Source organism: Mauremys reevesii, linkage group 1 (genome assembly GCF_016161935.1).
Source record: "Mauremys reevesii isolate NIE-2019 linkage group 1, ASM1616193v1, whole genome shotgun sequence".
In the NCBI taxonomy this organism is placed as follows: Eukaryota; Metazoa; Chordata; order Testudines; family Geoemydidae; genus Mauremys; species Mauremys reevesii.
The window spans coordinates 227,040,708-227,065,154 of record NC_052623.1 but is presented as its reverse complement, the minus strand read 5'-3'; the positions used below and the strand labels follow the sequence as shown (position 1 = coordinate 227,065,154).

Here is a 24,447-nt window from a genome sequence, read left to right as displayed (position 1 = left end):
ACAATCCCATGCAACTGCCCATTGGCACATCTCAAGCAAAGCAATCGAAGGGCTCCACTAGCACCAGAAATTTGTCAGATGAGACACACATAGGAACCCCTTCAGGCACCCGGCCCAGGGTAAGAGGGATGCAGGGGGGTCGTGGGGCAGGGGCGACAGGACTCTGGGTGAGAGAGATGGGTGGGGGTTGTGGGGCAGGGACAATGGGCCACAGGGTGAGAGGCATGGGGGGTCGTGGGGCAGAGGCGACAGGCCCCACAGTGAGAGAGATGAGAGGTCGTGGGGCAGAGGCATCGGGCCAAAGGGTGAGAGGGATGAGCGGGGGTTGTGGGGCAGGGACAACGGGCCCCAGGATGAGAGGGATGGGAGGGTCATGGGGCAGGGGCAACAGGCCCCATGGTGAGAGGCATGGGGGGTCGTGGGGCAGGGGCAACAGGCCCCATGGTGAGAGGCATGGGGGGTCGTGGGGCAGGGGCATCAGGCCCCAGGGTGAGAGGGATGGGGGGATCATAGGGCAGGGGTGACGGGCCCCAGGGTGAGAGGGATGGGGGTCATGGGGCAGGGCACAGGCCCCATGGTGAGAGGAATGGGGGTTGTGGGGCAGAGGCAATGGGACACAGGCTGAGAGGGATGGGGGTTGGGGGCAGTGCAACGCCGGGGCCCCAGGGTGAGGCCCCAGGGTGAGAGGGATGGGGATCGTGGGGCGGGGGTGACAGGCCTCTGGGTGAGAGGGATGGGGGGGTCGTGGGGCAGGGGCGACGGGCCCCAGGGTGAGAGGGATGGGGGGGTAATGGGGCAGGGGCAACAGGCCCCACAGTGAGAGAGATGAGAGGTCGTGGGGCAGAGGCAACGGGCCCCAGGGTGAGAGGGATGAGGGGGTTGTGGGGCAGGGGCAACGGGCCCCAGGGTGAGAGGGATGTAGGGGGGTTGTGGGGTGACGGGCCCCAGGGTGAGAGGGATGGGGGGTCGTGGGGCAGGGGTGACGGGCCCCAGGGTGAGAGGGATGGGGGCGTGGGGCAGAGGCGATGGGCCCCAGGGTGAGAGGGATGGGGTCATGGGGCAGGGGCAACAGGCCCCACAGTGAGAGAGATGAGAGGTCGTGGGGCAGAGGCATCGGGCCCCAGGGTGAGAGGGATGAGCGGGGGTTGTGGGGCAGGGGCAACAGGCCCCATGGTGAGAGGCATGGGGGGTCGTGGGGCAGGGGCGACGGGCCCCAGGGTGAGAGGGATGGGGGGTTGTGGGGCAGGGGCAACGGGCCCCAGGATGAGAGGGATGGGGGGATCATAGGGCAGGGGTGACGGGCCCCATGGTGAGAGGGATGGGGGGGTCGTGGGGCAGGGGGGACGAGCCCCAGGGTGAGAGGAATGGGGTTCTGGGGCAGGGGCGACGGCCCCAGGGTGAGAGGGATGGGGGTTGTGGGGCAGAGGCAACGTGCCCCAGGGTGAGAGGGATGGGGGTTGTGGGGCAGGGCAACGGGCCCCAGGGTGTGAGAGGGATGGGGGGGTTGGGGCAGGGCGACGGGCCCCAGGGTGAGAGGGATGGGGGTCATGGGGCAGGGGTGACGGGCCCCAGGGTGAGAGGGATGGGGGTTGGGGCAGGGGCCACGGGCCCCATGGTGAGAGGGATGGGGTCATGGGGCAGGGGCGATGGGCCCCAGGGTGAGAGGATGGGGGTTGTGGGGCAGGGGTGATGGGGTGAGAGGGATGGGGGTCGTGGGGCAGGGCGATGGGCCCCAGGGTGAGAGGGATAGGGGTTGTGGGGCAGGGGTGATGGGGTGAGAGGGATGGGGGTCGTGGGGCAGGGGCGATGGGCCCCAGGGTGAGAGGGATGGGGTTGTGGGGCAGGGGCGACGGGTACCAGGGTGAGAGGGATGGGGGGGTTGTGGGCAGGCACGATGGCCCCAGGGTGAGAGGGATGGGGGTCAGGGGCAACAGGCCCCACAGTGAGAGAGATGAGAGGTTGTGGGGCAGGGGCATCGGGCCCCAGGGGGAGAGGGATGAGCGGGGGTTGTGGGGCAGGGGCAACGGGCCCCAGGATGAGAGGGATGGGGGGGTCATAGGGCAGGGGTGACGAGCCCCAGGGTGAGAGGGATGGGGGGTTGTGGGGCAGGGGCAACGGGCCCCAGGGTGAGAGGGATGGGGGGTTCATGGGGCAGGGGCTACAGGCCCCAGGGTGAGAGGGATGGGGGGGTCAGGGGCAGGGGCACAGGCCCCAGGGTGAGAGGGATGGGGGTTGTGGGGCGGGGCGACGGGGTGAGAGGGATGGGGGTCGTGGGGCAGGGGCGACAGGCCCCAGGGTGAGAGGGATGGGGGTTGTGGGCGGGGGCAACGGGGTGAGGGATGCGGGGTTGTGGGGCAGGCACGATGGGCCCCAGGGTGAGAGGGATGTAGGGGGATCATAGGGCAGGGGTGACGGGCCCCAGGGTGAGAGGGATGGGGGGGTCGTGGGGCAGGGGCGACGAGCCCCAGGGTGAGAGGAATGGGGGGGTTCTGGGGCAGGGGCGACGGGCCCCAGGGTGAGAGGGATGGGCGGTTGTGGGGCAGAGGCAATGGGACCCAGGCTGAGAGGGATGGGGGGGTTGTGGGGCAGGGGCAACGGCCCCAGGGTGAGAGGGATGTAGGGGTTGTGGGGTGACGGGTCCCAGGGTGAGAGGGATCGGGGGGTCGTGGGGCAGGGGTGACGGGCCCGAGGGTGAGGATGGGGTGAGAGGGATGGGGGTGTGGGCAGGGGCGACGGGGTGAGAGGGATGGGTGGGTCGTGGGGCAGGGGCGATGGGCCCCAGGGTGAGAGGGATGGGGGTTGTGGGGCAGGGGTGATGGGGTGAGAGGGATGGGGGTCGTGGGCAGGGGCGATGGGCCCCAGGGTGAGAGGGATAGGGGTTCTGGGGCAGGGGCGATGGGCCCCAGGGTGAGAGGGATAGGGGTTGTGGGGCAGGGGTGATGGGGTGAGTGGGATGGGGGGTCGTGGGCAGGGGCGATGGGCCCCAGGGTGAGAGGGATAGGGGAGTTGTGGGGCAGGCACGATTGGCCCCAGGGTGAGAGGGATGGGGGGGGGTTGTGGGGCAGGCACGATGGGCCCCAGGGTGAGAGGGATGGGGGGGTCATGGGGCAGGGGCAACAGGCCCCACAGTGAGAGAGATGAGAGGTCGTGGGGCAGGGGCATCGGGCCCCAGAGTGAGAGGATGGGGGTCATGGGCCGGGGCATCAGGCCCCAGGGTGAGACGGATGGGGGTCATAGGGCAGGGGTGACGGGCCCCAGGGTGAGAGGGATGGGGTTGTGGGGCAGGGGCAACGGGCCCCAGGGTGAGAGGGATGGGGCGGGTTGTGGGGCAGGGGCGACAGGCCCCAGGGTGAGAGGGATGGGGGTTGTGGGGCGGGGCGACGGGGTGAGAGGGATGGGGGTCGTGGGGCAGGGGCGACAGGCCCCAGGGTGAGAGGGATGGGGGTTGTGGGGCGGGGGCAACGGGGTGAGAGGGATGGGGGTTGGGGGGCAGGGGCGACTGGCCCCAGGGTGAGAGGGATGGGGTTGTGGGGCGGGGTGGTGGGGTGAGAGGGATGGGGGGTTGTGGGGTAGGGGACGGCCCCAGGGTGAGAGCGATGGGGGGGGCAGGGGTGACGGGGTGAGGAATGATGGGGGTCATAGGGCAGGGGCGACAGACCCCAGGGTGAGAGGGATGGGGGTCATGGGGCAGGGGTAACAGGCCCCACAGTGAGAGAGATGAGAGGTCGTGGGCAGGGGCATCGGGCCCCAGGGTGAGAGGGATGGGGGGGTTGTGGGGCAGAGGCGACGGGCCCCAGGGTGAATGGGATGGGGGGGTTGTTGGGCAGGGGCGACGGGCCCCAGGGTGAGAGGGACGGGGGTTGTGGGGCAGGAGCAACGGGCCCCAGGGTGAGAGGGATGGGGGTTGTGGGGCGGGGCGACGGGTTGAGAGGGATGGGGGTCGTGGGGCAGGGGCAACGGGCCCCAGGATGAGAGGGATGGGGGTCGTGGGGCAGGGGCGACGGGGTGAGAGGGATGGGGGGGTCGTGGGGCAGGGGCGATGGGCCCCAGGATGAGAGGGATTGGGGTTGTGGGGCAGGGGCAACAGGCCCCAGGGTGAGAGGGATGGGGGGATCATAGGGCAGGGGTGATGGGCCCCAGGGTGAGAGGGATGGGGTTGTGGGGCAGGGGCGACGAGCCCCAGGGTGAGAGGAATGGGGGTTGTGGGGCAGGCACGATGGGCCCCAGGGTGAGAGGGATGGGGGGTTTTGGGGCGGGGGCGACGGGCCCCAGGGTGAGAGGGATGGGGTTGTGGGGCAGAGGCAATGGGCCCCAGGCTGAGAGGGATGGGGGGGTTGTGGGGCAGAGGCAACGGGCCCCAGGGTGAGAGGGATGAGGGGGTTGTGGGGCAGGGGCGACGGGCCCCAGGGTGAGAGGGATGTAGGGGGGTTGTGGGGTGACGGGCCCCAGGGTGAGAGGGATGGGGGCGTCGTGGGGCAGGGGTGACGGGCCCCAGGGTGAGAGGGATGGGGGCGTCGTGGGGCAGGGGCGACGGGCCCCAGGGTGAGAGGGATGGGGGGTTGTGGGGCTGGGGAGACGGGGTCAGAGGGATGGGGGTCGTTGGGCAGGGGCGACGGGGTGAGAGGGATGGGGGTCGTGGGCAGGGGTGATGGGCCCCAGGGTGAGAGGGATGGGGTTGTGGGGCAGGGGTGATGGGGTGAGAGGCATGGGGGGTCGTGGGGCAGGGGCGACGGGCCCCAGGGTGAGAGGATGGGGGTCATGGGGCAGGGCGATGGGCCCCAGGGTGAGAGGGATGGGGGGGGGTTGTGGGGCAGGGGCGACGGGTCCCAGGGTGAGAGGGATGGGTGGGGGTTGTGGGCAGGCACGATGGGCCCCAGGGTGAGAGGGATGGGGGTCATGGGGCAACAGGCCCCACAGTGAGAGATGAGAGGTCGTGGGGCAGGGGCATCGGGCCCCAGAGTGAGAGGATGGGGTCATAGGGCCGGGGCATCAGGCCCCAGGGTGAGACGGATGGGGTCATAGGGCAGGGGTGACGGCCCCAGGGTGAGAGGGATGAGTGGGGTCTTGGGGCAGGGGCGACGGGCGCCAGGGTGAATGGGATGGGGTTGTTGGGCAGGCGACGGGCCCCAGGGTGAGAGGGATGGAGGGTCGTGGGGCAGGGCGACGGGCCCCAGGGTGAGAGGGATGGGGCGGGTTGTGGGGCAGGGGCGACGGGCCCCAGGGTGAGAGGATGGGGGTTGTGGGCGGGGGCGACGGGGTGAGAGGGATGGGGGTCGTGGGGCAGGGGCAACAGGCCCCAGGGTGAGAGGATTGGGGGTTGTGGGGCGGGGCAACGGGGTGAGAGGATGCGGGGTTGTGGGGCAGGGGCGACGGCCCCAGGGTGAGAGGGATGGGGAGTTGTGGGGAGTGGGTGGTGGGGTGAGAGGGATGGGGGTTGTGGGTAGGGGACGGGCCCCAGGGTGAGAGCGATGGGGGTCGTGGGGCAGGGGTGACGGGGTGAGGAATGATGGGGGGGTCATAGGGCAGGGGCGACAGACCCCAGGGTGAGAGGGATGGGGGATTCATGGGGCAGGGGCATCAGGCCCCAGGGTGAGAGGGATGGGGTTCGTGGGGCAGGGGTGACGGGCCCCAGGGTGAGAGGGATGAGTGGGGTCATGGGGCAGGGGCATCTGGCCCCAGGGTGAGAGGGATGGGGGGTCGTGGGCAGGCGCAACAGGCCCCAGGATGAGAGGATGGGGGTCATAGGGCAGGGGCGACGGGCCCCAGGGTGAGAGGGATGGGGTTGTTGGGCAGGGGCGACGGGCCCCAGGGTGAGAGGGATGGGGGTTGTGGCGCAGGGGCAACGGGCCCCAGGGTGAGAGGGATGGGGGTTGTGGGGCAGGGGCGACGGGGTGAGAGGGATGGGGGTCGTGGGGCAGGGGCAACGGGCCCCAGGATGAGAGGGATGGGGGTCATGGGGCAGGGGCGACGGGGTGAGAGGGATGGGGGCTCGTGGGGCAGGGGGGACAGGGTGAGAGGGATGGGGGTTGTGGGGCAGGGGCGACGGGCTCCAGGGTGAGAGGGATGGGGGTTGTGGGGCAGGGGCGACGGGCCCAGGGTGAATGGGATGGGGTTTGGGCAGGGGCGACGGGCCCCAGGGTGAGAGGATGGGGTTGTGGGGCAGGGGCAACGGGCCCCAGGGTGAGAGGGATGGGAGGGTCGTGGGGCAGGGGCATCAGGCCCCAGGGTGAGAGGGATGGGGGGGTCATAGGGCAGGGGTGACGGGCCCCAGGGTGAGAGGGATGAGTGGGGGTCGTGGGGCAGGGGTGACAGGGTGAGAGGGATGGGGTTGTGGGGAAGGGGCGACGGGGTGAGAGGGATGGAGGTCGTGGGGCAGGGGCGACGGGCCCCAGGGTGAGTGGGATGGGGGTTGTGGGGCAGGGGTGACGGTGTGAGAGGGATGGGGGTTGTGGGGAAGGGGCGGGGTGAGAGGATGGAGGGGTCGTGGGGCAGGGGCGACGGGCCCCAGGGTGAGTGGGATGGGGGTTGTGGGGCAGGGGTGACGGGGTGAGAGCGATGGGGGTCGGGCAGAGGCGACGGGGTGAGGAATGATGGGGGTCATAGGGCAGGGGCGACGGGCCCCAGGGTGAGAGGGATGGGGAGTCATGGGGCAGGGGCAACAGGCCCCACAGTGAGAGGGATGGGGGTCGTGGGGCAGGGGCGATGGGCCCCAGGGTGAGAGGGATGGGGTTGTGGGGCAGGGGCAACGGGCCCCAGGATGAGAGGGATGGGGTTGGGGCGGGGGCAACGGGCCCCAGGGTGAGAGGGATGGGGGTTGTGGGGCGGGGTGACAGGCCCCAGGGTGAGAGGGACGGGGTTGTGGGGCAGGGGCAACGGGCCCCAGGGTGAGAGGGATGGGGGGGTTGTGGGGCGGGGGCAACGGGCCCCAGGGTGAGAGGGATGGGGGGTTGTGGGGCGGGGGTGACAGACCCCAGGGTTAGAGGGATGGGGGGGTAGTGGGGCGGGGGCGAGGGGGTGAGAGGGAGGGGGGCGGGGGCGTCAGTCAGGTTCTTTGTTAGGCAGGCTGGTGGGGGTGTGGCCTTTCCCACAAAGCTCCGCCTATCACAGCGCAATTTGCATATGACCCGCCCCCTACTGTGACCCCGCCCCTCCTCCTCTAGCCTCTGTGGCTGTAGCCCCGCCCCCACCGCTTTTGACGTTGGCGGAAGGAATCGCCCCGCTTGGGGCAGTGACGTCGTGGAGCGGCGGGGCTCGGCCCCGGCCCGAGGCCGGCAGGATGTCGGGGGCGGCCGATGCGGTGAGTTCGAAGGGGGCGGCGCTTCCCGCCCGGCCCGCGCTAGGCCCCCCTCCCCTCCCGCGTCCGGGGAGAGACGCCCCGTCCCCCGAGCCGGGCCCGTCCCCACCCCACCCAGTCCCGCTGCGGGCGGTGCGGGGCAGCCCCGTGTCGGGCTGGGGGGCGGGCCCTGTTTGGGGGGGGTGTCGGCTGTTTTTCTGCCTGCGGGGAGGGGTTTTAATTTGTGCAGGATTTACACCCCGCCCCCCAGTCAGCGCTGCCAGGCCAGCAAAGGGCAGGAAGTGATGCTCCCAGCACGCAGGGGGAGCTGCAAGGGGGACGTGAGAACTGGGTCAGACCAATGGTCCCTCTAGCCCAGTGTCCTGTCTTCCCACAGTGACTAATGCCAATGGGCAATTATGGCGTGAGCCATCCCTTGTCCTCCACTCCCTGTTCTTTTTTGAACCTTGTTATATATTTGGCCTCCACAACATCCCCTGACAACAAGTTCCACAGGTTGTGCTTTGCGTGAAGAAATACTTCCTTTTGTTTGTTTTAAATCTGCTGCCCATTAATGTCGTTGGGTGACCTCTGGTTCTTGTGTTCTGTGAAGGGGTAAATAGCGCTTCCTTATTTACTTTCTCCACATTCATGATTTTATAGATTTATCATATTCCCCTCCCTTAGTTCAGACTGAACAGTCCCAGTCTTTTTAATCTTGCCACATATGGAAGATGTTCCATACCCTTAATCCTTTTTGTTGTCCTTCTCTGTATCTTTTCCAATACTAATATAGCTTTTTTGAAATGGAGTGACAAGAACTGCATATGATAGTCAAGGTGTGGACATACCATGGATTTATTTAGTGGCATTATGATATTTTCTGTCTTATCGAGCCCTTTCTTAATGATTCCCAACAAGCTGTTCACTTTTTGACTCTGCTGTGAATTCAGAGGATGTTTTTGGATAACTACCCACACTGACTCCAAGATCTCTTTCTTGAGTAGTAATAGCTAATTTAGAGCCCATCATGTTGTATGTTTAGTTAGGATTATATTTTTCAATGTCCATTACTTTGCATTTATCAACACTGAATTTAATCAGCCATACTGTTTTTGCCCAGTCACTCAGTCTTGTGAGATCCCTTTGTAGCTCTTTGAAGTCTGTTTTGTACTTAACTAGCCTGAGTTACTTAGTATCGTCTGCAAATTTTGCCACCTCACTGTTTACCCCTTTTCCCAGATTAATTATAAATATGTTGAACAACACTGGTCCTACTACAGGTCCCTAGGAGATGCCACTATTTATCTCTCTCCATCTTGAAAACTGACCATTTATTCCTGCCCTTTATTTCCTATCTTTTAACCAGTTACTGATCCTTGAGAGGACCTTCCCTGTTATCCCATGACTGCTTGCTGAAGAGTTTTTGGTGAGGGACCTTGTCAAAGGCTTTCTCAAAGTCCAAGTACACTATATCCACTGAATCACCTCTCAAAGAATTCTAATTAGATTGGCGAGGCATGATTTCTCTTTACACAAGCCGTGTTGACTCTTTTGAAACAAATCGCATTCATCTATGTGTCTGATCATTTTGTTCTTTACTTTAGTTTCAACCAGTTTGCCTGGTACTGAAGTTAGGCTTACGAGCCTGTAATTTCCAGAATCGCCTCTGGAGCCTTTTAAAAAAATTGGTGTCACATAGCTATCCTCCAGTCATCTGGTACAGAAGCTATCAGTGATAGATTACATACCACAATCCTGCTATTTCATATTTGAGTTCCTTCAGAACTCTTGGGTGAATACCATCTAGTCCTGGTGACTTCTTATTGTTTAATTTATCTATTTGCTCCAAAACTTCCTCTATTGACACCTCATTCTGGGACAGTTCCTTGGATTTATCACCTAAAAAGAATGGCTCAGGTGTAGCGATCTCCTTCACATCCTCTGCAGTGATGACCAGTGCAAAGAATTCATTGTGTCTCCGTGATGGCTTTATCCTTGAGTGCCCTGTTAGCACCTCTTTCTTCCAGTGTCCCCCCTGATTGTTTGGCAGACTTCCTGCTTCTGATGTAGTTAAAAAAAAATTTGCTGTTAGTTTTTGAGTCTTTTGCTTGTTTTATTTATTTATTTTTCGAGTCTTCCTAGGGGTTTTTTTATATCTTCTGACTTTAGCTCATATGCCTTATGCATCCCCAGTGCACTGACCAAAAAACCCCACCTCAATTCAAAATTGCTTCTACAGATCTTTTGAGAAACCCTCCCTCGTACTACGCTCTCCCATTCTTCCTTCAAAATAGGATTCTTCCCATGTAACGCATCCCCTAAGAAAAGGTCAGACTGCTATTATTATTATCTATTTGTATTGCGGTAGCTGTCAGGAGCCCCAGATATGGACCCCATTACGCTTGGTGCTATGCAAACAAAGAACAAAAAGACAGTCCCTATCCCATGCTGACCAGAGACAACAGCTGGGTTATTGATTTGGTTATTTAACTAGTTTTGGTAGGAAAGCTTTCACAAAGAGGCAGATCTAGGTGGTTAAGCTCCAGGTTAGTCTGAATTCCTCTTGGAGATCTTTCTATAACTCTCAGATGAGAGCGCTATATTTCTGCAATTCATCTTGTGAGCTGCATTGTCCCAGAGGTGTGCAGCTGTCTTGATGGGGCATGGATGGAGATGTGATCACAACTGTAGCTGGTTTCTAGTCCACTAATGACCTTTAAGACCAGTGCCAAGGCCTTGAACCAGCACTGGAAATGTGCTGGGAGGACAGTGGTGATGTACGTAAGGTTGTCCATCCCAGTGAGGAGGTGAGCAGCTGCATTGTAAAGAATTTGGGGAAGGCATTCTTTTCATGTTAGCTCCCACATAAAGTGGATTACAGTAATCCAGTCTGTACTTAACAAATACATATCACTGTGACCAAATCTTTATCAGGGACCAAGGAGCGAACGGAAAGAGAAGACTTGCCTTTACCACCAATGTTACTTGGTGATTTAGCATCAATGATGAATCATACAGGACCCAGTGATGAGCTGCCAAAATATTAACAACAGGTTCCCTCCTCCTCACCCCACGAGGGAGTCGTGGCCACCTCCCCCTCTGGGACTCCTGCCCCATCCAACCCCCCACGTTCCTTGATGCCCCCCCCCGGGACCCCTGCCCCATCCACCCCCCTTCCCTGTCCCCTGACTACCCCCTGCCGGCCCATCCAACCCCTCCTCTCATTCCTGATTGCCCCCCGGGGCCCCTGCCCCATCCCACCACCCCGTGTCCCAGTCCCCTGCCGGCCCCTGGAATCTCTGCCCCTGACTGCCCCCGCCACCCTATTCAACCCCCCCTCCTTCCTGACTGCCCCCCAGACCCCTTGCCCCCATTCAATCCCCCTGTTCCCTGCCCTCTGACTGCCCCACCCCTATCCACCCCCCCACAACCCCCCAAAATCCCCTGCCCTCTTCCAACATCCCCTCCCTGCTCTCTGCCCCCTTACCGCGTTGCCTGGAGATCAGCCGGGACCAGCACCGGCGCCTGCGGGACTGGAGCCGCAACCGCTGGGCCGGCACCGCGGGGCCAGGCCGGGGCCGCGGGCCCGGAGCCGCAACTGCGGGCCGGGACCGGCGCCGGGGCCATCACTGCAGGGCCGGGACCGGCACCAGCGCTGTGGGCCCGGAGCCGCAACTGCAGGCCGGGACCAGCACCGACGCCATGGGGCCGGGGCCGGGGCCGCCGGGGCCGGGGCCGGGGCCGGAGCCGCGGGGGCCGGGGCCGGGGCCGGAGCCGCGGGGGCCGGGGCCGGGCCGGGCCGGGCGGGCCGCGGGGCGGGCCGGGCCGAGCCGCGGGGGCCGGGCCGGGCCGAGCCGGGGCCGGGCCGAGCCGGGCCGGGGCCGAGGCCGCGGGCCGAGCGGGGCCGGGCCGGAGCCGCGGGGCGGGCCGAGCGGGGCGGACGGCGAGGCCGGAGCCGCGGGGCGGGGCCGGAGCCGGGCCGGGGCCAGGCTGGAGCTGCGGGGCCGGGGCCAGGCTGGAGCCGCGGGGCCGGGACCAGCCCCAGCCCCGTGCGGGTGGGGCCAGGCTGGGCTGGAGCCGCGGGGGCCGGGCCGGAGCTGCGGGGCCGAAGCTGGGGGCGCTTGACTGGGGCCGGGACAAGACGGGGCCAGGGGCGCTCGGCCGGACCAGGCTGGGGCTGCTCGGCCAGGACCAGGAGCCGGGCCAGAGGGAGCCACGGGGCCAGAGCCAGGGGCACTCGGCTAGGGCCGGAACCGGGCTGGGGCCAGGGGCGCTCAACTGGAGTGCCAGGCTGGAGGGAGCCTCTGAGCCGGCCACACCTCCTCCTCCCGTGCCCCAGCTTACCTTCCTGCCTGCTGCTTGTTTCAAGCTTCCCGCAAACATCTGATTCCTTATTGAACCGGTTGTCCCGGAACAACCGGTTCTAAAAGGCCTTCTAAATTTAACAACCAGTTCCTGCGAACCGGCTCCAGCTCACCACTGACAGGACCCTGAGACTTCATACCATGTTGACAAATGAGGGGGCTGTGGAGATGCCCTCTGTGGATATGTCTACATTGCAATGTAAACCCAGGATTAGTGGGACTCAAGTCAGGCTTGAGTGTCTACATTGTATTTTAACCCTAGGTTAAGAATTTTCTGACCCACGTTTGAACTTAGGTGCTCTGGTGTCCACACTGCAGTGCACAGACCTGAGTCAAAGTAACCATATCCCATAATCCCTAGTGCCACACAACTGAAATGTGGCTATTCTAGCCATAGGACTGAGGTGCACTGTGGGAATACATTACTGCCTGCCCTGTACCTTACCAAGAAGCAGCTCGCTTTGCAAAAGGCTTGATCGGTTCACTCTCCGTTGCAAACTAAGGAGGCTCTCTGATAGTGTGCTTGCAGATCGGTGATCAGAACAGAGTGGATTAACGCTGACCTGAACTGCTGCAGTTTTCAATAGATTGGATTGCAGATTGTTGGGATAGAGAGGACTAAGGAAGTTGTCCCATGGAATAGTGGAATACTGTCAGATGACTCCCAAGACTTGAGTCAAGCAGGGCTGCATCTATACTGCAAAGCAGTAGGGCTCGGACCCTGGCTCCAGCCCTGCAGGGTCCTGGGACCATAGGTCTGAGCCTTGGGTTAGCACAATTATAGTGCAGATGCAGGGGGGATTAGCCTTGAGCCCAAGCTCAAGCACGAGCTTATATTGTAATGTAGACTTACCCTGTGGGTATGTCTACACTACGAAATTAGGTCGAATTTAGAGAAGTCGATTTTTTTAGGAAGCGATTTTATACAGTCGACTGTGTGTGTCCCCACTAAGCGCATTAAATCGGCGGAGTGCGTCCATAGTACCAAGGCTAGTGTCGACTTTCAGAGCGTTGCACTGTGGGTAGCTATCCCACAGTTCCCGCAGTCTCCGCTGCCCGTTGGAATTCTGGGTTGAGCTCCCAATGCCTGATGGGACAAAAACATTGTTGCGGGTGCTCTCCTGCTGACCCCACACCACGGCAAGCATGGAGCCTGCTCAGATCGCCGCGGCAGTTATGAGCATTGTAAACACCTCACACATTATCCTGCAGTATGTTCAGAACCTGCAAAAGCAGATGAGGAGGCGACAGCAGCGCGTTGATGAGAGTGATGAGAACATGGACACAGACTTCTCTCAAAGTACGGGCCCGGCAATTTGGACATCCTGGTGGCAGTGGGGCAGGCTCATGCCGTGGAACGCCGATTCCGGGCCTGGGAAACAAGCACAGACTGGTGGGACCGTATAGTGTTGCAGATCTGGGATGATTCCCAGTGGCTGCGAAACTTTCGCATGCGTAAGGGCACTTTCATGGAACTTTGTGAATTGCTTTCCCCTGTCCTGAAGTGCAAGAATACCAAGATGAGAGCAGCCCTCACAGTTGAGAAGGGAGTGATGATAGCCCTCTGGAAGCTTGCAATGCCAAACAGCTGCTGGTCAGTGGGGAATCAGTTTGGAGTGGGCAAATCTACTGTGGGGGCTGCTGTCATCCAAGTAGCCAATGCAATCACTGAGCTGCTGCTATCAAGGGTATTGACTCTGGGAAATGTGCAGGTCATAGTGGATGGCTTTGCTGCAATGGGATTCCCTAACTGTGGTGGAGCGATAGACAGAATGCGTATCCCTATCTTGGGACCGGACCACCTTGACAGCCAGTACATAAACCACAAGGGGTACTTTTCAATGGTGCTGCAAGCAGTGGTGGGTCACAAGGGACGTTTCCCCGACATCAACGTGGGATGGCTGGGAAAGGTACATGACGCTCGCATCTTCAGGAACTGTGGTCTGTTTGAACAGCTGCAGGAAGGGACTTACTTCCCAGACCAGAAAATAACTGTTGGGGATGTTGAAATAGCCTGTTGTTATCCTTGGGGACCCAGCCTACCCCTTAATGCCATGGCTCATGAAGCCATACACAGGCACCCTGGACAGTAGTAAGGAGCAGTTAAACTTTGGGGGAGGGATAGCTCAGTGGTTTGAGCATTGGCCTGCTAAACCCAGGGTTGTGAGTTCAATCCTTGAGGAGGCCACTTAGGGATCTGGGGCAAAAATTGGTCCTGCTAGTGAAAGCAGGGGGCTGGACTCAATGACCTTTCAAGGTCCCTTCCAGTTCTAGGAGATTGGTATATCTCCAATTATTACCTTATAGGCTGAGCAAGTGCAGAATGGTGGTAGAATGTGCATTTGGCACAGTTTACTGACTCGGTTAGACCACAGTGAAACCAATATTCCCATTATTGCCGCTTGCTGTGCGCTCCACAATATCTGTGAGAGTAAGGGGGAGATGTTTATGGCAGGGTGGGAGGTTGAGGCAAATCGCCTGGCTGCTGATTACAAGCAGCCAGACACCAGGGCAGTTAGAAGAGCATAGCAGGGTACGCTGCGCATCAGAGAGGCTTTGAAAAACAGTTTCATGACTGACCAGGCTACGGTGTGAGGGTTCTGATTGTTTCTCCTTGATGAAAACCCGCCCCCTTGGTTCACTCTATTTCCCTGTAAGCCAACCACCCTCCCCCCCTTCGATCACAGCTTGCAGAGGCAATAAAGTCATTTTTGTTTCAAAATCATGCCTTCTTTATTAATTCGTCACACAAATAGGGGGATAACTGCCAAGGTAGCCTGGGAGGGGTGGGGGAGGAAGGAAGCACCGGGTGGGATGGTGGAGGAGGGAAGGACAAGGCCACACTGCACTTCAAAACTTATTGAATGCCAGCCTTCTGTTGCTTGGGCCGTCCTCTGGGGTGGAGTGGTTGGGTGCCCCGACACACACCCCCCCTGCGTTCTTGGGCGTCTGGATGAGGAGGCTATGGAACTTGGTGAGGAGGGCAGGCAGAGCAGTCTGTGCTCCTGCTGCCTTTCCTGCAGCTCAATCATATGCTGGAGCATATCAGTTTGATCCTCCAGTAGCCTGAGCATTGCATCCTGCCACCTCTCCTCTTGCTCCCATCACCTTTCCTCTTGCTTGTCCCTCCTGTCCTCGTGTTCATTTTCTGCTTTCCTGGACTCTGCCATTGTTTGCCTCCATGCATTCTGCTGAGCTCTTTCAGTGCGGGAGGACTGCATGAGCTCAGAGAACATTTCATTGCGAGTGCATTTTGGTTTTTTATTTTGTGTGTGTGTGTGTGCGCCTTATCTGCACTAGCCTCTGGGATGGAGATGATAGGGGGAGCGTTGAAACATTTGCAGCTGCAGGAGGAAAAAAAGGGGGAGAATTCTTTAAAAAGACACATTTTAGAGAACAAAGGGTAGACTCTTTCACGGTGAACCAAGCTGTTAACATTACATAGCACATGTGCTTTCGGTACAAGGTCGTATTTTGCCTCTTATATTGAGGGCCTGCCGGTTTTCGGGTTAACGTGGAGCACAAACCCAACTGACCCTCCCTACACCCCCCCTCCCCAAATTCTCTGGGATGATCGCTTCACCCCTCCCCCCACCACGTGGCTAACAGCGAGGATGATTTCTTTTCAGCCACAGGCACATAGCCCAGCAGGAATGGCCACCTCTGAATGTCCCCTTAATAAAATTCCCCTATTTCAACCAGGTGACCATGAATGATATCACTCTCCTGAGGATAACACAGAGAGATAAAGAACGGATGTTGCTTGAATGCATTCCAGTAGCTGTACTGGCCATGAATGCATCCCAAGTCTTCAGGGCAAATTAATCATTAAACATGCTGGCTTTTAAACCATGTATTATATGTACAAAGGTACACTTACCAGAGGTGCCGTCTCTGCCTTCAAGGTCCGGGAGCCCGCCTTGGGAGGGTTGGGAGGGTATTGGTTCCAGGGTGATAAACAGTTCCTGGCTGTTGGGGAGAACTGTTTCTCTGTTTGCCTGCTGTGCACTACCCTCCTCCTCCTCCTCATCTTCCTCGTCCCCAAAATCCTCATCCCTGTTGCGTTAAAGCCCCCCCCTTGCAGGAGTCCACGAACAGAGGTGGGGTAGTGGCGGGGGCACCCCCTAGAATTGCATGCAGCTCATCATAGAAGCGGCATGTCTGGGGGTCTGACCCAGAGCAGCCGTTTGCCTCAGCTCCTACAGTTTCACGCGGCACTGCTGCGGGTCCCTATTATAGCCTCTGTCCTTCATGTGCTTGGAGATTTTTTTCAAATATTTTGGCATTTCGTCTTTTGGAACGGAGTTCTGATAGCACGGATTCATCTCCCCATACAGCGATCAGATCCAGTACCTCCTGTTTGGTCCATGCTGGAGCTCTTTTGCGATTCTGGGACTCCATGGTCACCTCTGCTGATGAGCTCTGCACGGTTACCTGTGCTGATCAGCTTGCCATGCTGGCCAAACAGGAAATGAAATTCAGAAGTTCGCAGGCCTTTTTCTGTCTACCTGGCCAATGCATCTGAGTTGAGAGTGCTGTCCAAAGCAGTCACAATGGAGCACTCTGAGATAGCTCCCGGAGGCCAATACCGTCGAATTGCGTCCACACTACCCCAAATTCAACCCGGCGATGTCGATTTCAGCGCTAATCCCCTCATCGGGGAGGAGTACAGAAATCGATTTTAAGAGCCCTTTAAGTCGACAAAAATGGCTTTGTCGTGTGGATGGGTGCTGGGTTAAATCGATCTAAATTTGACCTAAACTCGTAATGTAGACCAGGGTTGTGAAACAGGATGACAGCAAGTTCCTCAGAGGATATTCCCCTTTCAACCAGTATTTCTTGATTTTGCTCTGATTTAATCTGAGTCAGCTATACTTCATCTTGCAAGCATTGTGACATCCTCGTTATATCTTAGAAAATGAGATACACAACTGGGGTTTCAACTGTGTTGAAAGTTAATGAGTCTTTATTGAGTTGTAGCCTTCATCCATTGCAATATAAAAGTTTGGGGTTTTTTAAACCACCACTAAGGATTTTATCTCTGTGCTGTGACCTCAGAGTTGATTGTGAGGCATCCAAGATGTTAACCATGGCCATGTGATTTTGAAGTTTGGTTGGCACTAGTATTTAAATATTTTTGTATAGAAATAGGAGTTTGGGAATGTCATCTGAAACACTGGACGGGCTATTGCATTTTTCAGGGAGGATGGCATGTTCTCTTCTTTGAAGGATGCATTTATTATTTATAAATTTTAAGTTACTTTTCACTAGTTTTCGCAAGCCAAGAAGGGGTATATATCACTTTTGCATGCAGTGGGTTAAATTTTTTAAGGGCTTCCAAGCATGTCATTGTGTGTGAAGGATTCTGTTAGGGGAGGGTGTGACAGTTAATGTTGTGTGGTTCAGTTCCAGATTTTCAGCCTTCGCAAGTCCTCTCGTTGATGGTTTCTGCAAAGTAGGATGAATGCTCTGCCAGTGGTTGGTGCTTGAGTACAATGTTTGGATTAATGGTAAAACAGATTCTTTCAATCTTATTCCACGTCATCAAATTAAGTTGTCAATTCCTGTGACTGTTTGTTCTTTTTTATGCTACCAAGACTTTTAAAGTCTCTTACTGACATCTCTCTGTAACTACGCTTAATGATTAGAATAACATTTCTGTTATGTTGGAGACAAAGCACTGATTCTGTTGCAGTGAAAGAAATTAGGACTATATGTTCTTGTCCCCAGATTCCCTTACAGATATTGTAAGTACTGTTGTTTGGAAACTTACAAATTTTACTGGCATATCTAGCAGACTAAGATGTCTTTCAAATTGTTTACAAATAAAACAGAAAAGTTCATATATGTACAAAAATGTTAACTGTAAATATACCTAAATTCAAGAGTACTGAATTAGTTTTCTTTCAACTTATCTAATGACATCTGTGGTACAAACCAGTCCAAATTTGACATGTCTAGCCTCATCCATTTTAGAGTTACCCAAGCACGACATTTCTGATAGATCTGTATGGAGAAAATGTGTTCTGTTCTCCCTCTCCTCCTTCCTTAATACCCCCCCCAATAAAAAAATAGCTTGTGTTGTGTTTGCCCCATCCTCCTTCCTTCAGGTTCCCCCCACCCCTTCCTCCCCATATATATTTTTAAAAATAGTTTAACAGATTAGGTTCAACTGAAAAAGAGGTTGTTAAAATTAAAGCTGGAATTCAACCTTAACTTCAGACAAGACCAAGGAGATGCCTGTTGGCTGATTTAAAAACAGCTGGAACAATATTCTGATGATTACATGTCCCTCAGTAAGAAAGTTCACTGTTTGTGATAACGTGCTCACAGTCTGAGGGTATTGATAGAACCCCATATACTTTTGGGTGCCCAAGTAGCAGCTGTGACCAGAAGCAGTAGTTCTTTGTGTGTGCTTGGCTTGAAGGTTGTAACCTTTTCTTTGGACTCTGCTGCTGCTATCTGTGCCTCAAGATTAGATTACTTTAACCAGCCTCTTGGTGGAACTAAATTTTGGAGACTATTAAAAATCTTCACCTTGCTTGTCGGTGTGGATTGATTTAAATCAGAAAGACGGAAACCTTGATTTAAATAATCAATTTTAATCCTGATTTGTGTTTATACTTTTTAGTTATTTTCCTGAAGAAAGGTTGATTCGCATTGGTTGGTAACTACTGCCACTAAATACAGCCTTTACAACAAATGTGGTACTGTTTTTTGCTAACTGGAAGGATATATTGTATCTATACACATTTAAGCAATTTATATAGCTTAATTGACATTTATTCAGATTCTTAATTTTTATATTTATATTATGTTAGAAAATGGTGAATGATACATTTCTTATTTACTAGTTAATTTACTTTTAATTTGCATCAAGCTCTATTTGAATGGAAATTGAGTCAATTAAAATGCACAAAAACAGCATTTTAAAATTATTTATGAGTTAAATAAAACTACCTTAATGTGCTGGTTAGATAAGGGGAAAAAAGTTTATCAAAGCATCTTTTGCATCTAAAACTAAAACAAAGGCAGTATTGTATGTAGTTAGTGGATTGATCAGATTGTTTCTGGTCACCATGTCCTTTAGGGTTTTAGAAGTAGTAGATCTCATCCTCTCACACTTAACTTTTTATTCACAGAGTGGGAGAAAAAAAAGCAAGCTTTCCTGATTTGTCAGGTGCCATTGGCTCCTTAACTGTGAATGAACTAGTCATTGAACTGAATTAGTTGAATAAATTGAAAGTAAGAAAATATTTTCTCTGTACCTGCGAAAGAGGCTACTGCTGTCAAAAGCTAATTTAGCACTTCAACAAACTCTGGTTCCAGGTGCTTAGTCAGTGAGTTCTGCTAGTTTAGTAGTATGACATTCTTTGAAACTTGGCAGCTAACATACTGCTTAATATATTTTATTTAATTTAAATTATTATAGTTATATTTTAGTAAGTTTAAACTTTATGCCTTAACATAGGTTGTCATAATTGCAGATTTAAATAGGTTTATTTATTTTTTAAAATGTCTATTTAATTTACATAAAAATTATAGATTGAAGTCTTGAAAAATTATATATTTTTAAATCTTGGGTGTTTATTCATCCAGCAGTGCTTCTTAGAGGGAATATATTACACCTGTCCTGTATGGTTTGGATTTGATTCTGTCTGTTGCCCAATGAAATTTAAGAGCTTGGTTTTAATCAAAATGTTCTAACTGGTTTGGGTCCTAGTTTCTGAAGAAAGTTTCCCTTCCCTTGTCTGGTAGTGTAGCAGGTGAGATCTGTGGAGGTGCTTGAGCTAGCAGTACCCAGGTATAACTGGAATGGGGTTGCTGGTAGGGCTTTCAACTCTGGAACTCACTCACTATCTTTCCTTGGTTGGGCACAGCCTGAGTCTTTTGTCCTTGTGGGCATCCTGAAGGCCTGTATGTTTTTTTCAGGCATTTGAGAAAGGCCTGAATGGGAAGGGTTTAAGCCAGTTTATGGGGTACTATTTATTAAACTAGACAGATAGAAGAGTGAGGAAATGTCTAAGGGAGCCTGATCTCCAGGGTATTGTACTTGCCTTTCTTGTCCCATATAGTAACTTTTAAAAAGTCAGCTTTTTTTTTCTTCAAATAAGAGTTGTATATTAATTAAAAAAAAATCAAGACAAACTAGTGTTTCTGAAATAACAGATTTCTATAAATAATGGATTTTCACAGAAGATATTTTTTGTGACTATTTCAGGAAATGCTTCAAAGAGCATCAGAAGAATTCTCTCCAAAGATGGAGATTCCTGAGGAGGAGATGGATACAACTGATACCCAATGGGGCTGGTTTTACTTGGCTGAATGTGGCAAATGGCATATGTTTCAGGTATCTAAACATGGGATTATGTTATCTATGATAACTTCCACACTGTCAAATGTACTGTATTTAAACTTGTCCTTTCTGGTTTGTGTTGAAGACTGATTCAAACACTCAGTGTTCAGTTAGCAGTGAAGACATTGAAAGGAGCTTCAAAATGAACCCAGAAGGCTCTGTTTCTTTTACTACTGCAAAATTTAACTACAAGTTAGACTTTTCAGGTATGTCTTTCTCTAACAATGAAGTATTTATATATTTGTAGGTTTCTCATGACAAGAGTTGACGGTACATTTTACATGCTGTTGGCCTCAACTATCTCTTTTATTGTAGTGCAAAAAAGCACAATTGGGAAGGCCTTCTTCATAAAATGTCAAATGTACATTCATATAGAGACAGTTACGTGGTTCAGCCTTCTAGCTTGTTACTGTAAGTAGCATACCCTGTTCAATAACACTGGTGTTTGTCCTGTCTCCTCTCACTTGAGATATAAGTGGTGCTGTACCGTTTACTCAGAGAAATGAGAACACCAAAAGTTTGTTTTCTTCTAAATATTCAAGCAGCAAGCGTTGTAGAAAATGATTTTCTGTCTTCACAAACTCTATATAAGTAATGCTGATAAAGTGACAATATAATTCAGCTGGCAGATACTTCAGCAATCCAACTCTGATATGTTCATCAGAGCATCAGATATCATTTTCTAGAAAATGACTTTATGTAAAGATCTCATATATTCATATTGTATGGACTCTTTATCACAGGTTACTGATGGTTACCAGTGTAGTTAATTTTAAATACATTTTACTTATGTAGCAAGTTGCGATGTAATAGCATCTCATTCTGAATATTTCAAATATTGCACTTATAGTTTCATTTGTGTTTTCATATTAAACTGACCAAAGACCTGTCATGCTCATGTGATGTGGGTGTTCCGTTTTGTGGATAGCAGTCTCTGTATTCTGATCTTAGTCTACAGTTGTAGGGTAATACAGTGGTGGACTGTATGAAAATATGTACATTCATGCAGAATTTTGTATTTTGTTAAATACTTTTTCAAATAGCTTCTTTAGCGTTTACTCTTAAAAAATGGATTTTGTAAACTATATTTAAATATTGAATCTTTGCTTAAAAATGCTAAGGGCAGCTGTTAAGCATAACATAATGTTCACCATACTGTTAACTTTGTGGTACAAAGATGTTACCTTCTGCACTGCATTAAAATTAGCATTTAGATGCAGAAGTCTACAGTGTAATCCTGGCCTTATTAAAATCAATGTGAGTTTTGTCATTGGCTTAAATATGCCAGGATTTCACCACTAGTGAGTATGCACTGTCTGTCTTAAGTATGGTACTTACTTATTTAGTACTAATTACCATGGTATGTGGGAGCTCTGCTTGTGTTTGTGCATTCTAGTAGTAGTAGTGTTGGAGAATAATATTTTAAAATGCTTCTCTCAACACTTGAGACAATAATTCCTATTTGGCAACTCTAAAAATATCATTTTCTGGGTACTATGCTATGTCCAAACACTTTACATTTCTGTAAATTGAATGTTTCTGGTACTCACTTAATTTTCATTTTATATACAGTGATGAAACAAACCAATCTGACTACTGGAAAACAGCGTCCAATAAAGCGAGCTCCCTTTTCTATCAGTGCTTTCAGGTAAGAACTAAAGGTGGTTCGTTGTTGGTCTAATTCATCATTCCTCTAGTAAGATGAACTAGAAACATTTTAAAATTTCTTCATTATTTTTTACCCTCCTCAAATTAAATCTCGGGACACAGATTGGAGCGGGAAAGCGAAGGAGGAGGAAATCTCTCCTTGCCCATTAAAAATAACTACCCACAGCTTGAATCCCCGTTCAGGACCCAAGCGGTGTGTCAAGTTATAGATTAGTAGGAATCCTATTGGGGGAAAAGAAAAGCTTCAACTCTTGGGTGTGATTGTTTTAACTTATATTTTTGTGTTTGAAGTTATATCTGTGAAAATGAGGCTATCCCAATGCCTTCACACTGGGAGAATGTAAATACAGAGGAACCATATCAGGTAAGAACTATTATGACATGGAACATACATATGATGAAAGAACAATGGACTTCAGTGAAACTATACTAACCTCTCTTTTTCCAGCTTATTCCTTTGCAAAAACAAACAAATGAATATAATGAAGTTTCTAATCTCTTTGGGAAAACAATGGATAGCAACCGAATTAAAAGAATTCAGAGAATTCAAAATCTAGACTTGTGGGAGTTTTTTTGCAGGTGAGATTATTTCTAAAACAAACATTGTACTAGGTCTGCTAATAGAATACATCTCTTTTAAAAGCATGCAGCAGAAATAGTTAAATGCATCTAATTATAAAACTGTCGGAATACTTATTGTGTGTCTGCACCCTTTCTGCATCTGGTCTCTTTCCTCTTTTCCCTAATTGGTCCTGCTCTTGTGTTTATAGTCACATATCAGCATTCCTATTAAAGATCCTGATTTTTTTATGGATTTGGAATTTAATGATACTTCTGTAACAACCATAATCTAAAGATCACAAACTACTTAAAACTTGAAAAGCAATGAGAAAATTGAAAAGCACTGTTGCAATAAAAGTTTCTTTTGGGCTGAAATTTGATATGCAATTTCAAAGGTTTTATATTTAAATTTAAACTAAAGAAGAATTTTTTTTTAAAGGCATATAAAACAATCTTTGTTTCAAAGATCAAATTTTTATTTTGGTCCCTAAGGTTAGCAGGTACAACTCAATATGCACATGCAGCAGATTTTTGGGGTAAGAAGGTACCATTTTTACAAAATCCCTTTTCAGACTAGAACTGCTCTTTAAATTGATTAAGCAGTGTTTTAATTTCCTGATTTACCAGTTGTGAAAAATACACTCTTTGATGTAGAGAAAAAAGCACAACCGCACGAATTGTAGATTGGCATTCACAGCCTTGCCGTTTACTGTTTAGTCTTAACATTCCCATAATGTATCTGTTTTTTCTAGAGATGGGTCCAAATGCATTTGAACTTTTGAAGAAGTTCACATCCAAATCTGAATTTAACTTTGCAGTTATTTTTCAATTATTTAAAAAACAAAAAGATTTTGAAAGGCTTTATCAACAGTTGAATTTGTCTGAAACAGAGAAACTGTGTCTCTGCAGTTGTTAGTCTCTTGGAGAAATTGACATTGAAAAATGTTTCTCATTTTGAATGGTTGTATGAATGGTTTGATGTGAATTCCTCCGTGGTTATTAAAGGGGTTGAATAGCTGAATGTCCCTAGCCCATGTTGCTAGAAACATATTTTTTCCCGATGGACAATAAGGTACCAGACTTGACCACAGTTTCATGGTCATTTTTAATATATCAAATCTTTGAACAGTAAATAATCATCCAACTGGTAAAGAATGTGTGGCAACTTCAGCGAGCTCCCTCATCAACATATGGAAAGGAAGACCACAAGCATAGCTACTTTGTCATGAAGGTTGACATTGGGCTCTCTTCTAATCCTCCCTATGTGAGCTGGCTGGTAGAGGTGACTACAGTCATTGTTCTCAGAAATTATATGTGGTGGGCCTCAAGATATTGTTATGATGGAGTGAACGGGTCACAACAGACTCCTTGTAAAATGAGCCTTCACAGGGTTGTATTTGTTGCATGTCTAGTGACTCAAAACAAATACTAACGATTTGTCAAGTTTCTCACCTTACCATCTTCTCTTTATGAATTTTAGTGTAGGGTGAAGTGTCTGTGTTGGATCCAGCTCTATGCAGCAAATCTAAGTTTAGTCTGTCAGTACTGCAGAAGCCATTGCTGGCTTGAGTGTTCCTGCTTTCTTTCCCACTAAATATTGTATGGGGCAGGGTGAGTTAGGAGTTCTTGAGTTTTATTCCCACCTCTTCTCTGCTCAGTCTTTATTTAATATTTGCACTTCAGAAACATTATGTATCACGCGGTTGCCCTTGGAAATGTCAATACGTACCTTACTAGAAAGGGAACTTATAAAAAAAAAAGTCAGCATGAAGATATATTGGACCATTATGACAATAAAATCAATAAGTAAAAAATGAAAAAAATATTAAGGTGTTGCATGGGCTTAAAAGGTGCTATGCTGTAGATGAAATTGTATGGTATATTGTATTTGAGAAATACCTTGTGATCATGTAATTGCACTCTTATAGTGAATATTTACAGAGAGAGGTGTCTTAAGATTGCATATTGAGTCTTAATTTTCTCATTTCCTGGCTTATGAGTGATTAATTTTTGCAACTTTAGCCTTCTCTTAATGTATTGGTATGGAATGTATTTAAGTATATAAATACATTATACAATTAAAAAGTTTATTTGCTTTGATTGGTGCTTTTGTACCAATCTTGCTACTTTGAAGCTTGCATCTCTAACAGTGTCCCTGTTGTAACAATGTATTGCTTTAAAGTAGATTTCTATAGAGGTATCTCTGAAGTTTTTCAATTTGT

At 52.1% G+C, this 24,447-nt stretch overlaps 1 protein-coding gene across 6 annotated transcripts in view; it reads left to right on the top strand.

Annotated features, from left to right (window-relative positions):
* Positions 1 to 7,155: 7,155 nt before the first annotated feature.
* PARP11 (poly(ADP-ribose) polymerase family member 11) overlaps positions 7,156 to 24,447 on the top strand; it is a 33,976-nt gene continuing 16,684 nt past the window's right edge. For 4 of the 6 annotated variants that reach the window (XR_005587490.1, XM_039497082.1, XM_039497083.1 and 1 more), the window contains exons 1-6: positions 7,156 to 7,297; positions 19,862 to 19,990; positions 20,082 to 20,202; positions 21,569 to 21,644; positions 21,956 to 22,028; positions 22,113 to 22,243. Coding sequence is in view for 3 of the 6 variants with exons in the window: in XM_039497082.1 (XP_039353016.1) it covers positions 7,277 to 7,297; positions 19,862 to 19,990; positions 20,082 to 20,202; positions 21,569 to 21,644; positions 21,956 to 22,028; positions 22,113 to 22,243 (551 nt within the window). In the remaining 3 variants the exon portion in view is untranslated. Of the gene's footprint in view, positions 7,298 to 17,046; positions 17,151 to 18,271; positions 18,348 to 19,861; positions 19,991 to 20,081; positions 20,203 to 21,568; positions 21,645 to 21,955; positions 22,029 to 22,112; positions 22,244 to 24,447 lie in introns of those variants that run through there. The other 2 variants (XR_005587491.1, XR_005587492.1) reach the window with 2 other exon arrangements.